The sequence below is a fragment of the Lagenorhynchus albirostris genome, chromosome 1 (assembly GCF_949774975.1).
Source record: "Lagenorhynchus albirostris chromosome 1, mLagAlb1.1, whole genome shotgun sequence".
In the NCBI taxonomy this organism is placed as follows: domain Eukaryota; kingdom Metazoa; phylum Chordata; class Mammalia; order Artiodactyla; family Delphinidae; genus Lagenorhynchus; species Lagenorhynchus albirostris.
In genome coordinates, this window is record NC_083095.1 from 172,735,066 (window position 1) to 172,750,070 (window position 15,005).

At 44.0% G+C, this 15,005-nt stretch overlaps 1 protein-coding gene across 2 annotated transcripts in view; it reads left to right on the top strand.

Moving 5' to 3' along the window:
• The window catches only part of CDC123 (cell division cycle 123), a 58,493-nt gene extending 44,179 nt beyond the window's left edge, over positions 1-14,314 (top strand). For both annotated transcript variants that reach the window (XM_060160254.1, XM_060160259.1), the window contains 3 exons: positions 8,080-8,205; positions 11,629-11,766; positions 12,564-14,314. In XM_060160254.1, the coding sequence (XP_060016237.1) occupies positions 8,080-8,205; positions 11,629-11,766; positions 12,564-12,590 (291 nt within the window). In that variant the 3' untranslated portion in view covers positions 12,591-14,314. The remainder of the gene's footprint in view (positions 1-8,079; positions 8,206-11,628; positions 11,767-12,563) is intronic.
• The last annotated feature ends 691 nt before the right edge of the window (positions 14,315-15,005 follow it).

Below are 15,005 nucleotides of genomic sequence, written 5' to 3' on the forward strand. Positions count from 1 at the left end.
TGTTCCTATTCCCATTTTCTTAATTGTTTTGGGTTTGTTATTGTAGGTCTTTTCCTTCTCTTGTGTTTCCTGCCTAGAGAAGTTCCTTTAGCATTTGTTGTAAAGCTGGTTTGGTGGTGCTGAATTCTCTTAGCTTTTGCTTCTCTGTAAAGATTTTAATTTCTCTGTCAAATCTGAATGAGATCCTTGCTGGGTAGAGTAATCTTGGTTGTAGGTTTTTCTCCTTCATCACTTTAAGTATGTCCTGCCTCTCCCTTCTGGCTTGCAGAGTTTCTGCTGAAAGATCAGCTATTAACCTTATGGGGATTCCTTTATGTGTTATTTATTGTTTTTCCCTTGCTGCTTTTAATATCTGTTCTTTGTATTTAATTTTTGATAGTTTGATTTTATTTATTTATATATTTTTTGCGGTACACGGGCCTCTCACTGTTGTGGCCTCTCCTGTTGTGGAGCACAGGCTCTGGACACGCAGGCTCAGCAGCCATGGCTCATGGGCCCAGCCACTCCGCGGCATGTGGGATCTTCCCGGACCAGGGCATGAACCTGTGTCCCCTGCATCGGCAGGTGGACTCTCAACCACTGCGCCACCAGGGAAGCCCTGATAGTTTGATTAGTAAGTGTCTTGGCGTGTTTCTCCTTGGATTTATCCTGTATCGGACCCTCTGTGCTTCCTGGACTTGATTAACTATTTCCTTTCCGATATTAGGGAAGTTTTCAAGTATAATCTCTTCAAATATTTTCTCAGTCCCTTTCTTTTTCTCTTCTTCTTCTGAGACCCCTATAATTCGAATGTTAGTGCATTTAATGTTGTCCCAGAGGTCTCTGAGACTGTCCTCAATTCTTCTCCTTCTTTTTTCTTTATTCTGCTCTGCAGTAGTTATTTCCACTATTTTATCTTCCAGGTCCCTTATCTGTTCTTCTGCCTCAGTTATTCTGCTATTGATCCCTTCTAGAGAATTTTTAATTTAATTTATTGTGTTGTTCATCACTGTTTGTTTGCTCTTTAGTTCTTCTAGGTCCTTGTTAAACATTTCTTGTATTTTCTCCATTCTATTTCCAGGATTTTGGATCGTCTTTACTACCATTATTCTGAATTCTTTTTCAGAAAGACTGCCTATTTCCTCTTCATTTGTTAGGTCTGGTGGGTTTTTATCTTGCTCTTTCATCTGTGGTGTGTTTCTCTGTGTTCTCATTTTGCTTAACCTACCGTGTTTGGGGTCTCCTTTTCACAGGCTGCAGGTTCATAGTTCCCGTTGTTTTGGTGTCTGTCCCCAGTGGCTAAGGTTGGTTCAGTGGGTTGTGTAAGCTTCCTGGTGGAGGGGACTAGTGCCTGTGTTCTCGTGGGTGAGGCTGGATCTTGTCTTTCTGTTGGGCAGGTCCACGTCTGGTGGTGTTTTTTGGGATGTCTGTGGCCTTACTATGATTTTAGGCAGCCTCTGTGCTAATGGATGGGGTTGTGTTCCTGTCTTGCTAGTTGTTTGGCATAGGGTGTCCAGCACTGTAGCTTCCTGGTCGTTGAGTGGAGCTGGGTCTTGGCGTTCATATGGAGATCTCTGGGAGATTTTTGCTGTTTAATATTATGTGGAGCTGGGAGGTCTCTTGTGGACCTGTGTCCTGAACTTGACTCTCCCACCTCAGTGGCACAGCCCTGATGCCTGGCTGGAGCACCAAGAGCCTGTCCTCCACACAGATCAGAATAAAAGGGAGCAAAACAGAAAAAAAGAAAGAAGAAGATAAAAGAAAAGTTAATAAAATAAAAAATAATTATTGAGAAAAATTTTAAAAAGTAAAAAAAAAAAGGACAGGCAGAACCCTAGGACAAATGCAAAGCTATACAGACAAAATCACACCCAGAAGCATACACATACACACTCACAAAAAGAGAAAAGGGGAAAAAAAAATATATTTATCGTTGCTCCGAAAGTCCACCTCCTCAATTTGGGATGATTCGTTGTTTATTCAGGTATTCCACAGATGCAGGTACATCAAGTTGACTGTGGAGATGTAATCCGCTGCTCCTGAGGCTGCTGGGAGAGATTTCCCTTTCTCTTTGTTCTCACAGCTCCCGGGGCTCAGCTTTGGATTTGGACCCGCCTCTCCGTGTATGTCGCCTGAGGGCATCTGTTCTTCGCTCAGACAGGACGGGGTTAAAGGAGCAGCTGATTCGGGGGCTCTGGCTCACTCAGGACGGGGCGAGGGAGGGGTGCGGATGTGGGGCAAGCCTGCGGCGGCAGAGGCCGGCGTGACGTTGCACCAGCCTGAGGCGCACCGTGCGTTCTCCCGGGGAAGTTGTTCCTGGATCCCGGGACCCTGGCAGTGGCAGGCTGCACAGGCTCCCGGGAGGGGAGGTGTGGATAGTGACCTGTGCTTGCGCAGGTGGCGGCAGCAGCAGCCTTAGCGTCTCATGCCCGTCTCTGGGGTCCGCGCTGTTAGCCGCGGCTCGCGCGCATCTCTGGAGCTCCTTTAAGCGGTGCTCTTAATCCCCTCTCCTCGAGCTCCCCAAAACAGTGGTCTCTTGCCTCTTCGGCAGCTCCAGACTTTTTCCCGGACTTCCTCCCGGCTAGCCGTGGTGCACTCAGCCCCTGCAGGCTGTGTTCACGCCGCCAACCCCAGTCCTCTCCCTGCCATCCGACCTAAGCCCGAGCCTCAGCTCCCAGCCCCCGCCCGGCCCAGCGGGGGAGCAGACAAGCCTCTCGGGCTGGTGAGTGCTGGTCGGCCCTGACCCTCTGTGCGGAATCTCCCCGCTTTGCCCTCCGCACCCCTGTTGCTGCGCTCTCCTCCGCGGCTCCGAAGCTTTCCCCCTCCGCCACCCGCAGTCTCCACCCGCGAAGGGGCTTCCTAGTGTGTGGAAAGCTTTCCTCCTTCACGGCTCCCTCCCACTGGTGCAGGTCACGTCCCTATTCTTTTGTCTCTGTTTTTTTTTCCTTTTGCCCTACCCACGTACGTGGGGAGTTTCTTGCCCTTTGGGAGGTCTGAGGTCTGCTGCCAGCATTCATTACGTGTTCTGTAGGAGCTGTTCCACGTGTAGATGTATTTCTGATGTATTTGTGGGGAGGAAGATGATCTCCGCGTCTTACCCTTCCGCCATCTTGAAGCTCCTCCCACGTGTGTGGCTTCACGGGTGATGGCATTTGTTAAGAGTTAGAAAGAGGAGGCATGAACTGAGATGTGGTACTAGAGATGTCACCTGGCAGAGTTTCAGCTTAGCGGAAACAAATCTTAGAGAAAGGACGGGGAGCTGGCACAGTAGAATGGGTAGGAACCTGAGCTGGTGTGCGCCCATGGCTCTGTCCTAAAGCCGGACTCCGGCCACATCCAGTCAGTCACGCACCATTGTTTATCGAGAGCCTGTCCTGTGTTAGATGCTGGGCTTCTAACAAGCAGCTTCCAACCAGATGATCTCTCGACTGTCAAGGAGCTTATCTTCGAGACTTAAGCGTTCCAGGATTGGCCTGGTAGCGAGCAGGATGGAATCAGTGAGGGAGGGAGGGAACCTAGCCCATTGCCCTGAATGTGCGGCTCAGAAGAGCTTTATTCTCATTTAATTCAGCATCTCCCTTAGTCCATACCACCCTGTGAGTTGTGTTATTTGTTCCCATTGTTCAGATATTCAGTCTGAAGCATTTCTGTTCTAATGCACTTATATTTAATGGCATTTGAAAATTTGGGGTTTGCTGGGGTGTCTCAGTATTTCCCTGGCACATGTCCAGGTCTGCTGTGGTTCAGTAGGGCTGGCATGTCCGTGCACATGTGTGAGTTGGTGAAACAGTTTATAAATGTCTTAAGTGAAGTTGGACATGGACGTCAGTAATTATGACTGTGATCTGACAGAACTGAAAGCAGTTTGCGTGCTTTTAAATTGGGAAACACGCCAGTGTAAACATCCTGACGGTTTCTGAGAAGAGATGTCAGCCATGATGTAAAACTCATTTGCATTCATTCAGTGGTACTTGTATCACTGTTTCTTAGACATTGTCTTGAATGTATAATTTTATGGCTACTCTTGTGAGAAAACTAACTCTTCTTTTATGTTGGTCTCTGATCTGAAGTATAACCAAAGTGTATCTAGGCTTGGTGACACTCTGATGTGTCCACGTTCTGACAGCAACTGGGCAGGTGGACTCAGTGTTGAGAGCTTCTACCTGCCCGGTATGTCAGAGCTACAGCGCCCCCATCCAGTAGGTCTGGGACGAGGCCTTGGAATATGTATTTTAAGAAGCTTTTTGGAAGCAACCTAAGTGTCCATCATCGGATGAATGGATAAAGAAGATGTGGCACATATATACAATGGAATATTACTCAGCCATAAAAAGAAACGAAATTGAGTTATTTGTAGTGAGGTGGATGGACCTAGAGTCTGTCATACAGAGTGAAGTAAATCAGAAAGAGAAAAACAAATACCATATGGTAACACATACATATGGAATCTAAGAAAAAAAAAACAGTCATGAAGAACCTAGGGGTAAGACGGGAATAAAGATACAGACCTACTAGAGAATGGACTTGAGGATATGGGGAGGGAGAATGGTAAGCTGTGACAAAGCGAGAGAGTGGCATGGACATATATACACTACCAAACGTAAAATAGATAGCTAGTGGGAAGCAGTCACATAGCACAGGGAGATCAGCTCAGCTCAGTGCTTTGTGACCACCTAGAGGGGTGGGATAGGGAGGGTGGGAGGGAGGGAGACGCAAGAGGGAAGAGATATGGGAACATATGTATATGTATAACTGATTCACTTTGTTATAAAGCAGAAACTAACACACCATTGTAAAGCAATTATACTCCAATAAAGATGTTTAAAAAAAAGAATAAATCTTAATGTATACCAATTTAAAAAAATCATTTAGGAGTTTGGGGGAATCCCAGAATGGAATGCAGAAACTGAGAAAAGAATTTAAATGTATTACAAATCCCAGTTGTGGGACATTCTGCAGAATGTCTGACCAGTAATCTGCAAAACTGTCAAGGTCATTGAAAACAAGAGTCTGAGAGACTGTGAAAACCCAAGAGAAGCCTAAGGAGACATGACCATTAAATGTGATGTGGTATCGCTGATGAGATCCTAGAACAGGAAAAGGAAATTAGAATACAGTTAAGAAAAATAAAAGACAAACCAAGAGCTGGGAGAAAATATGTGCAATACACATTTCTGATAAAGAACTTCTATCTAAAATTACACAAATAACTCTTAAAACTCAACAACAACAAACAAGAACTAAATTTAAAAACTGGGCGGAGTACATTAAAACTCTCTGTACTATATTTGCAGTAACTCTATAAATCTAAAACTGTTCTAAAATAAAAGTTTATTTTTAAAGAAAAAAAAGCTTCTTAAGTGATGATAATGCACAACTAGAATTTAGAATAACTACTTTAGGTACTTGAAAAATGATTCGGGTCCCCCTATGTATTTTTTTGGTATGGTTATTGTCTTGTTATTAATTTCATTGCTTTTGGGGATGAATATCATCTTGTAACTTTGATATTGTTGAGAATGGATCTGCAGCCTCATCATTTTTTATTTTTTATTTCTGTCTTACGAGTGATTGAGAAAGAAAGTACAATTTCTAATGTGCTAAGTATTCTTTAGATATTTGTTAGATTAAGCTTGTTAATGTCATTAGTGTGAAAATATACATAGAAGGTCTGATTCTTAACCTTGCTCCTCTGCACTCCTATGGCGTTAGTTTCTTATGTATCCTTCCAGTATTTCTTGATGCAAAAACAAGCAGGATACTTATTTTTTTCCATCTTTCTTACACAAGAGTTAGCATATGATAACTCTTGCTTGCACCTTGCTTTTTATACTTTTCAAAAACAGTGTATCTTGCAGAGCTTTCCCTTTTCTTACAAGGCATAGTATTTCATTATGTGGATGTACTGTCTAGTTTGATGAGTCACTTCCCTATGGATGAATGCTTAGCTTGTTTCTAGTCTTTCACACACTGTGCTATGGTGAACAATCCATATGCTGGTGTGTGCACATGTGTGCATGTCCTGGTCTAAACTGAACTCTTTCAAGGAGTAGACTCTGTGTTACTGATCTTTATGCCCTCATGCCTGGCACGGTGTTTGGTGCATAGAGATTTAATTGGGTGGATGGGGGGGTGGTCAGTTGGTTGATATTAGGAAGGTCGGTGTGACCACTCTTGTCTGATGGGTTGCCTAGAAGCAGAATTTCTCAGGATGTCTTGTTCCTGAGGTGTGACATGAAAAACATTACAGGTTTGAAATCCTTATCTTGATAGTTTTATGCCTGATTACAGCTGGCTTATTTTTCTTTAAACTAGAGGATGGCGTCTGAACTACAGAACAAATTCTGCCAGCTATCAGTCCTAACAGTGGTGATTTTATTTGTTTTTTACAATGTGGCATATTTTTAGTTTATACAGCTGAATATTCTGATGCTAACAGGTGCAAAAGTTTTTTTTTCTTTCTTTTTAATAAGGAGATAGTTTTACTGGTTATAAAATCTCAAGTCGAAATGGTTTGAATTTTAGAAAGTACTCATTTTGTTAAAATAACATACAGTATATCAGAGACATCTGAGTAATCGCTGAAAAAGCAAAGCTGAAATCATACCAAGGAGTTGATTGATGGCTGACATTATTTCACGTAGTCAGAGAAGGTACGAGTGGACACCAAACTGAAGTGAGGATACAAGTCAAGTGGCAAGAAGGAATTGCAGGGTTTCTCCTGGGGATTGTAGAAACCAGGAAACTTAGCCAATGGTATATGGTAGAAACTTCCTGCAGTAGTTCTTTGCCTCTTATTAGAGGTTTCTAGTTTGCAGCCAATCCTAGGAAGATGTTTCATCTTTCTTAAACTTTTCCTTTAACACAGATGAGAAACAGTGCTAGATATTAGTAATGCTGGCTTAGCAGTCCAGTTCCTTTTCAATTTTACACATGCGCGGCTGATCAAGACACGATTGCTACATATTTACAGAAAAAACTACCAACAACAAAATGGTACGATTAAATAAATGTCTCAAGTGAGAAAAATCAAAAGGAGCAAAGATAAAAGTTTCAACGAAACATTTATCTAGTAAAATGTCACATAACGTCTCCGTGATCAAATGTGTTGACTTTAATCTCCTGGCAGGATTTCACAGATTCTCCAGCTCCTTTACGTCAGTGCTCTGCCACTTTATACCAAGGTGCAAAGGTGCAGACTCTGTCTGACTTGGGTCAGAGGTGTCCTTTCCCTGAGGCTGGAACCTATCACTTTGGCCATCACTACTCTCAGAGTAGGAGAAGATGGCTTTTCTTTCAAAGGTTGATTTCTTTTCTTCATCTCCCTTTCATGTACCATCAAGTTCTGTCATGCAGAGAAAACAGTTATTACATTGAAATGAAAGACAGCTGAGCATTTTCTTATGTCTTTCGTGTGTTTAAAAAAAACAAGCCTCGGGCTTCCCTGGTGGCGCAGTGGCTGAGAGTCCGCCTGCCGATGCAGGGGACATGGGTTCGTGCCCCGGTCCAGGAAGATCCCACATGCCGCGGAGCGGCTGGGCCTGTGAGCCATGGCCGCTGAGCCTGCGCTTCCGGAGCCTGTGCTCTGTGACGGGAGAGGCCACAACAGTGAGAGGCCCCCGTACCGCGAAAAAAAAAAAACCAAAAAAAAAAAAAAACAAGCCTTTGCAGAAACCTCTCAGGGCTCAGGGATGGTGCTGAGAACTGCTGGCCTCTTGATGAAAGATCATTGAAGTCACCCTTGAGAGCATTGCAGTCATGCTACTTCGATGGAACCATTTTGTGAGATTTTCCTTTCCCTGCTTGGGTTTTTGACATAAAATTCTCGTGTGATTGGAGGCGGAAGTCTACGTATATGTCTTCGTCGGGCTTTCTTTTCAGGGTCTCTCCTCCGCCTTTATGGGCGGCCTCCCCTTCGGCGCCGTGCCTGCACCACTTAGACAGGCGGCCCCTTCTCAGATGGGGCCTGGAGGAAACTGTCTTTTGAAAGAAGTGATATGATTTTTAAGATGACCTTTTGGGTAGAATAAGATGATCTTTCTGATAAGCCAGATTACAGACTTTATTTTATACTTATTGATCTTTCTTTCTGTACTGCAGGGGAAGGTGTGGCTGATTGATTTTAATCCATTTGGTGAAGTCACAGACGCGCTGCTGTTTACTTGGGACGAACTGTTATCTGGAAGAAACTTAAAGGGTGATTTTAGTGAAGAAGCCCTGGAGCAGGTAAGCTGATCAGAAAGATCCCCAGGAAGCCTGTCAGTCCACTAAGGAATTGCTTGCTGGTTCTCCAGGCGCTGACACAGATTTACTCATAGATGCTTTGCTGAGTTCTTCGTTTCATACTCTCTCGTGCATGTTTTCTGGCTTTCACAAAATAGTTGTATTAGAGAAAGGGTGTGCGCTTTGATTTCTTCCCTTCACTTTGTCTAAAGTGAAGATGATCATCTGATAGTTTCTTTTCTGGTTATTTTTCTTTCTCTTGGCTCTTCTGTCCTGCCCACCTGAGAATCCGGACCGTGGGTCAGGTCACGCATCTGTTTATTCTGGTCCCAGCCCCGGGCTGCCACGCACGGTTAAAGGGATGTCGCCCAGATGCGCAGACGGGGCGGGGAGGGGGCTTGTCCCAGTCACCACCCCCAGCTTCCTGTGGGCTCTGACCGCAGGTTCTGTCGCCCTCACCAACGTCCCCTCCTGCTGTCCACGGTGGCCGTTCCACGCACTCCACGCTCCTCTGAGCTTCCGTCCGTCACTCCTGTCCTCCTCAGCAGCTGCTTTCATGTCTTCCCTCTTAGGAAAAGAGAATCCATCGGTGAGAACTCACTCCGTTAAACTGTCGTCAAACCTACAGACTTACCTGCATCCTTCCTTCCGAGTCTCGTCTCTGCCCCTGCGTCTGTCCAGGTTCCTGGGGCTACCATCTGTCTTCTTTCCTTTTTCCAGTCTCTTCCTTTCTCTGTAAGCAAGTAACCGTGTTCTGACGCCTCCTGTCATAGAAAGCAAGACTTCCCTCAGCCCCGTAATGCCTGCTCATTTTTAAAGGAAATTCTAAAGTCACCCATAATCCCACCTCCTCGAGAACCACTGTTAATATTCTGGTGTGTAACCTGCCTGCACATACACACGAGGCTTTCTAAAGTAAATGAGAGTGCTCTGCGTCTACAGTTCTGTCCACGGAGCTCTTCATTTCGTACTCTCTCGTGAGTGTTTTCTGTCTTTTACAAAATAGTTTTATTTTCACACGGTTGTTTAAAAACACACAGAGAGAATTAGAAAGAGGCGAGACTTGAAATCCTACTACCTAGAAATTGCCATTCTTACCACCTCTGTTAAGGTTTTCTGGGCATTTTTTGTGTATATACACATGCGTGTGCACACATTATTTTGGCAGTGGGGTCCTGCGAGTTCCTCTCCTGCTGTCGGGCCACTTGCTAGTCCTGTGGCCACCGCTCCCCAGCCCCCTTGCCGCCGGGCCTCCCCTGGCTCCCCCCGCTTCGCCACCCCCCCCCGCCCCGCCCCCGGTTCCGAAGAAACTGCTTGTGGTGAGGGCTCCACCAACGTGTCAGGAATTCCAGCGAGCAGTGCACGGCCCTGCTCTTCCTTAACGCTGGGCTGCATCTGAGCTGTTACCTCTTGTTCCTGTCACACCCTTTCCCCTGGTTTCCGTGACGCCTGCTCGCCTCCCGGCTTTCTTCCCGCTTCTCCGGCTGCTGCCTTGCCCTCTGTGGGAACATCTTTCCTTCTGTCTGTCTCTGATATAGTCCTTTTCATCCTTACTCTGTCCTGGGCCTTGTTTTTCTAGATCTGACCGTGGTCCCTCTTTTCCACATCAAGGCGCTTGCCCTGCTGTGTGGGCCTCGCCTGCGGACTTGCCTGCCTCCTGCCTCGGGCTGTAGGTTTCCGAGCCCATTGATGGGGTCTCTGTTCTCCATGTGTCTTTGGGGCTGCACACAGTGCCAGGCACAGCTAAGGTTGATCAAATTAGTGAATGAAGGGATCTTATTCCTGCTGGCATCTTAAGAGTTGTGGGCCATTAAATCTGAGCGTCAAGGAAGAAGATTTGGCACAAGGTTATTTTTTTTTCGGTACGCGAGCCTCTCACTGTTGTGGCCTCTCCTGTTGCGGAGCACAGGCTCCGGACGCGCAGGTTCAGTGGCCATGGCTCACGGGCCCAGGCGCTCCGCGGCATGTGGGATCCTCCCGGACCGGGGCACGAACCCATGTCCCCTGCATCGGGAGGTGGACTCTCAACCGCTGCGCCACCAGGGAAGCCCACACAAGGTTATTTTTAAATATGAGGGACAGAGTTATTGGATAGAAACAGTTTGCACAAGATTCACTGTATGATCCAAATTCATTCATTCTTCCTTCCCTCCCTCCCTCCCTTTCTTTCTTCTTAATGTAAACAACCTCATATTGGAGGTTGGGGATGACAGAAGGGCAACAGGAACTGGCCCCTGCCTTTCCCCAGCATCACCTCCCGTCTGTCCTCCACCTCAAAGAGATCTGCCTTCCTTTTGTTCCTCGAAGCCACAAAGCCCTGCCTGGCCTTCAGGTCTTTGCACTGGTCGTTTCCACTGCCTCCAAAGCCGTGTTCACTCCCAGACCTCACGAGGCTGCTTTCCTCCTACTTCTCAGTTCTCAGTCCAGACGTCGCCTCCTGAGCAAGGTCCCACCTGGCCCCCCTCAAGAGGAGTCTACGTGGTTCTCCTCTTACCATAGTGCCCTGCTCTTTTGTTTTTATAACACTTTTTACTCTCTGGAACAAGCTTGTTAATTTATTATTTGCTTGCTTGGTGGCTGTCTACCATCTTGTTTTCCAGTTTTTCTCCCACCCCTAGAACAAGGTCCAGCAGACGGGTTTCATGAGTACTTGTCAGATGGCTGGTCTGTCTGTCATAAGGTGTGGCCTGCTTTCTAGGGCTCCATGGTCCTGTTCCACCCAAGTTCCCGGCCTGTCTCCATATGCTAGACACGATCCATCCCTCACCTAGGTCTCTGCCACCCATGAAGCCCAAACACAAGGCCTCTGACTCTGAAATCCTTTTCAGCACCAGGCAACATGTGAATATCCTATGCAAGACTCAGAGCATGTACAGTAAAGAATGTGAAGACTTGTTAAATATGATCCTTGAATTTGCAGTTTTACATAGGTGCTGAGAGGAATCTACAAATAAGTCTGTAAAATGCCGTGAGAAAAGCACAGCAGCGTTAGGGGTTCGGAGCACTCGTTCGCCCTTACTGTTGACTCTGTTCTCTAAGGCGTATTTCCAGCAGTGCACCTGTGGAAAGCGACAATGTTTATAAAGCATGCTGGCCTGTGTGGGACCACTCGAGGCAGCCTCAGGCCTGGAGAGACCCACAGCCCTTCATGGCCATGGTGGCTGCACACCCAGCACTCAGGGACCACCTAGCCCCCCGCAGGGACTCTGGCTTCAGATACCTTAGATGTGTATTTTCTTGTGAACATGTGGAAGTATTTTTAAAACCTTGGTGCTTTCTTTTACTTCAGTATCTGATTTTCTTCCCTACGTAGTACAGAAGAGGACATGGAGTGGGAATTGCTACACCAGTATCTTTTTCAGTTTGAAGAGTAGACTTAAAAAAGGACTTTCTCAGCGACTTTCCTTTTTCTTTTCCTTTGTAAAGGATGCTCCGGCCTTCCGTTGCACCAACAGCGAGGTCACAGTTCAGCCGAGTCCCTACCTGAGCTGCCGGCTGCCCAAGGACTTTGTGGACCTCTCCACCGGGGAGGACGCTCACAAACTCATCGATTTTCTTAAACTGGTAAGGTTTATGCGTACTTAGTAGGCTGGCCAGCTCTGCTTTCAAGTTGACTCTTTAATATTTCATTTTAGTTATATACCACGTAGACTTTTATTTGATGATTGGGAATTAATGGGCAGGAATTACTAATTGAGGTCATTTTATAATGACATATGTCAAGTAAGCTGAAAGATTAATTTATTGATTAAAATGACAGAAAATGTTTTTTATGTGTATGGTTTGAGTAATTTTCATAATACTTGTAATCTTGAAGAAAGTATGTATAGTTGACCCTTAAACAACCAGGGGAAAATCCACATATGATTTATAATGAACCCTTCGTATCCACGGTTCTGCATCCATGGATTCAGCCGGCGGTGGGTCCTCGGTACCGTAGTATTCGCTACTGAAGCAAATCCACATGTAAGTGGCCTGTGAAGTTCAAACCCATGTTGTTCAAGGGTGAAGTGTATACTGTTATAGGGCTGAGAGCAGATCAGATCTCTCCTATGGGTACTCCAGGGGGAAGGTGAGTATTTGTATTTGTGTGTGTTTCTGGGTGGGAATATTTGTACATAAAGAAGAAAGAGAAGAAAATGTTCAAATATCTTGAGGATAATGTGCCCAGGAGCCAAAGTGATAAACTACTTTAATGAACTACATAAGGCGTGGGTTTTTTTTTCCATGATAATTTTCAACCACATCTTTTGCTAAGGGCCTCTAGAAAATTATACTTGCTGACAGAAAAAGCGATCTTGGCTGAACAAATATCCCAATTAGAATGTGCTGTTTTAATGCATCTTGGTTTCCTTTGACAGAAAAGGAATCAGCAAGAGGATGACTGATTAGCATGCTAGAGTTCAAGGCCAAGTCACACAGGAAACCACTGCTGCTTCTGGAGGCCGTACATAGTCCACAACCTCCTATTAACCCAGTCAGCGGGGGAGGGGGAGGGGGCAGCGTGGAAGTCAGTGGCTTTTTATATTCATGTATAAAACTGGGGGAAATGGAGGGCCTTTGCTACTTGTAAAAATAACACAATAAATAGATCTTAAACATAGGAAACCATCCTGTTCTGATGATAAAATACTTTCTATGAAATACCTTGTTCTTTAGGTTCAGTCTATTTATTTTATCTCTGTTCCTTGTGCTATTTTTTTTATACCTGGCAGGTAGCTGGGCAAGTTTATATTTGTTATACAGAAATGGGTTCTTTCTTTATCATTACTTTTCCCATTGAAAAAATAGAACCTTATATTACTATAGAAAATATTTTTCCTACTTTGAGGATTTTCATGTAATTTTTCTATCAGTTGAGCTTCAGTTTGGGTATAGTTAAAATAATACAGACTTCTCAAACTGTCAACCATGAATTTCAGTATAGTACCTTAATGTGTATCCCTAAAACTATCACAGGCATAATTCAGCCTTTCAAACAATTATTGGAATTTGGGGGGCGGTAGATTCACTTTTTGAGACCACCGTTTTAGTAATTCTTCAGTGTCGTGACTGATGATGATATGTCAGCGATACCTGATTTACTCAGCACTCACTAAATGCTAAGACGCTCTGCTAAGTGCTCTTTATGTGGTATTTTACATCACGGAGCAATTTAAGAAAACAGACGTTACAGTTTTGTAGGGTATCTATCTAATGTGGTATCAAAGAATATTTTACTAGTTGGAGGTATGTTTCTCAACATCAGAGAGCATGTGCTCCCATAGAAAGATAACAGAGAGAAGTGGGGCGAAATCTCCCCTTTCTGTGTAGTTAAGGCAGATTACGTGTAGTGATGAAAGATATCATTTCTCATTAGGTTATTTCGAATTCTAGCTTGCTGTGTGGTTTCTCCGTTACAGTCACTTGATATTGGTGTTTAAAATACAAAGATCAAGTGTATCAAATGCCATTTCTGAGGCCAACTGTTTGAGGTATAAGTGCTTCAAAAATATTTTTGTTTTTTAAACTGCTCATGGCCTTCTGTTAACTCATAATGGAGGGATCTATTGTTGTGAGTTGATTTCATCTTAGCTCCGAAGCTGGCTTCGCCAAGATGACACTTGACCAGTCAAGAAAAGGAAATGTATTTGATACCAATTGAAAAAGTTCAGACTATGTATAATAAAAAGACTCAAGCAAAATTTAGCAAACAGTTTATAAAAAGGACAATTCTTGGTGTAAAACTCATTAACTTTTTACTTTAATTTTCCTGAGGGTATGATTGAGTTGAACTCACACCTCCCTTTTAAAAATGTGATTTGGGTACATTGTTTCTGTAGTATATTTAATTCTAGTTGATTATCCTGGTGTTAATATTAAATATAGGATAACATGCAGGAAATATTCTCCTAATTCAGATGTCATTTATGCCTGCCTAAAGATCAGTTTTCGAATTATCCTTTTATTATGTTGGCTTTATCTATTCTTTCTTTGAGGTACCTCAGGTTTGCGCTTGAATTTAGAGAGTGGATACACGTGTGATTCCTTAGTCTGGTTCTGAAATCCTGCCTTCGGAAGAGAAGACATTACAGATCTTGATTCTGACAGGTTGGGATAAACACGTTTACTTTGTCCTGCAGGCAGTGGCATGTAGCACAGGCCTCGCCAACAGCAGACTTTGCCAAAAGTTCTGTTTAAAGAAGTGTCATTTGGATCTGCATTTTCTGAGTTCATAGATCTTTCCCATCTACTCAGCCTTTTTTTTTTTTTTTTTGGAAATTGAGGATCATGTCTGTTAAAAAGCAAACAAAGCTTGTGTGACTGAGTTCTTCAGCTTAAATTTGTTTTCTTACCTATAAATTGGGAGAATAATAAACTCATGCTTCCGTTAAATGAGATGTAAAGCTTTTCATGTAGTGCATCGTACGCAAGCCCCTAAGAAATGGCAGCTATTATTACCATTCTGCTTTGCAGACTTCTGTAGTTTAAAGGCAAATTCTTTCTTAACAGAACCAAAAAAATTTTGAGTGGAAAGGGACTTCAGAGATCATTCAGCCCACTTTCTTTTCCTTTTTCCCTCCTTCCCTTTCCTCTTTTCCCCTTCCTTTTTTTTTTTTTTACAGAAAACTGCTCACAGAAGTTAAGACTTGTCCAAAATTGTAGCAGAATCAGAACCACAAAAGAACCTCTAGTCTAATGCTGCTCTCTAAGGATTTGTAGCCTAATATTTTTTGTAGATAAGTTTCAACCAGAACAAATTATTATTTTAATAATAAAATTTTCAAAAAGAATTGTTTTTTAAATAAAAGTAAGTACAGATT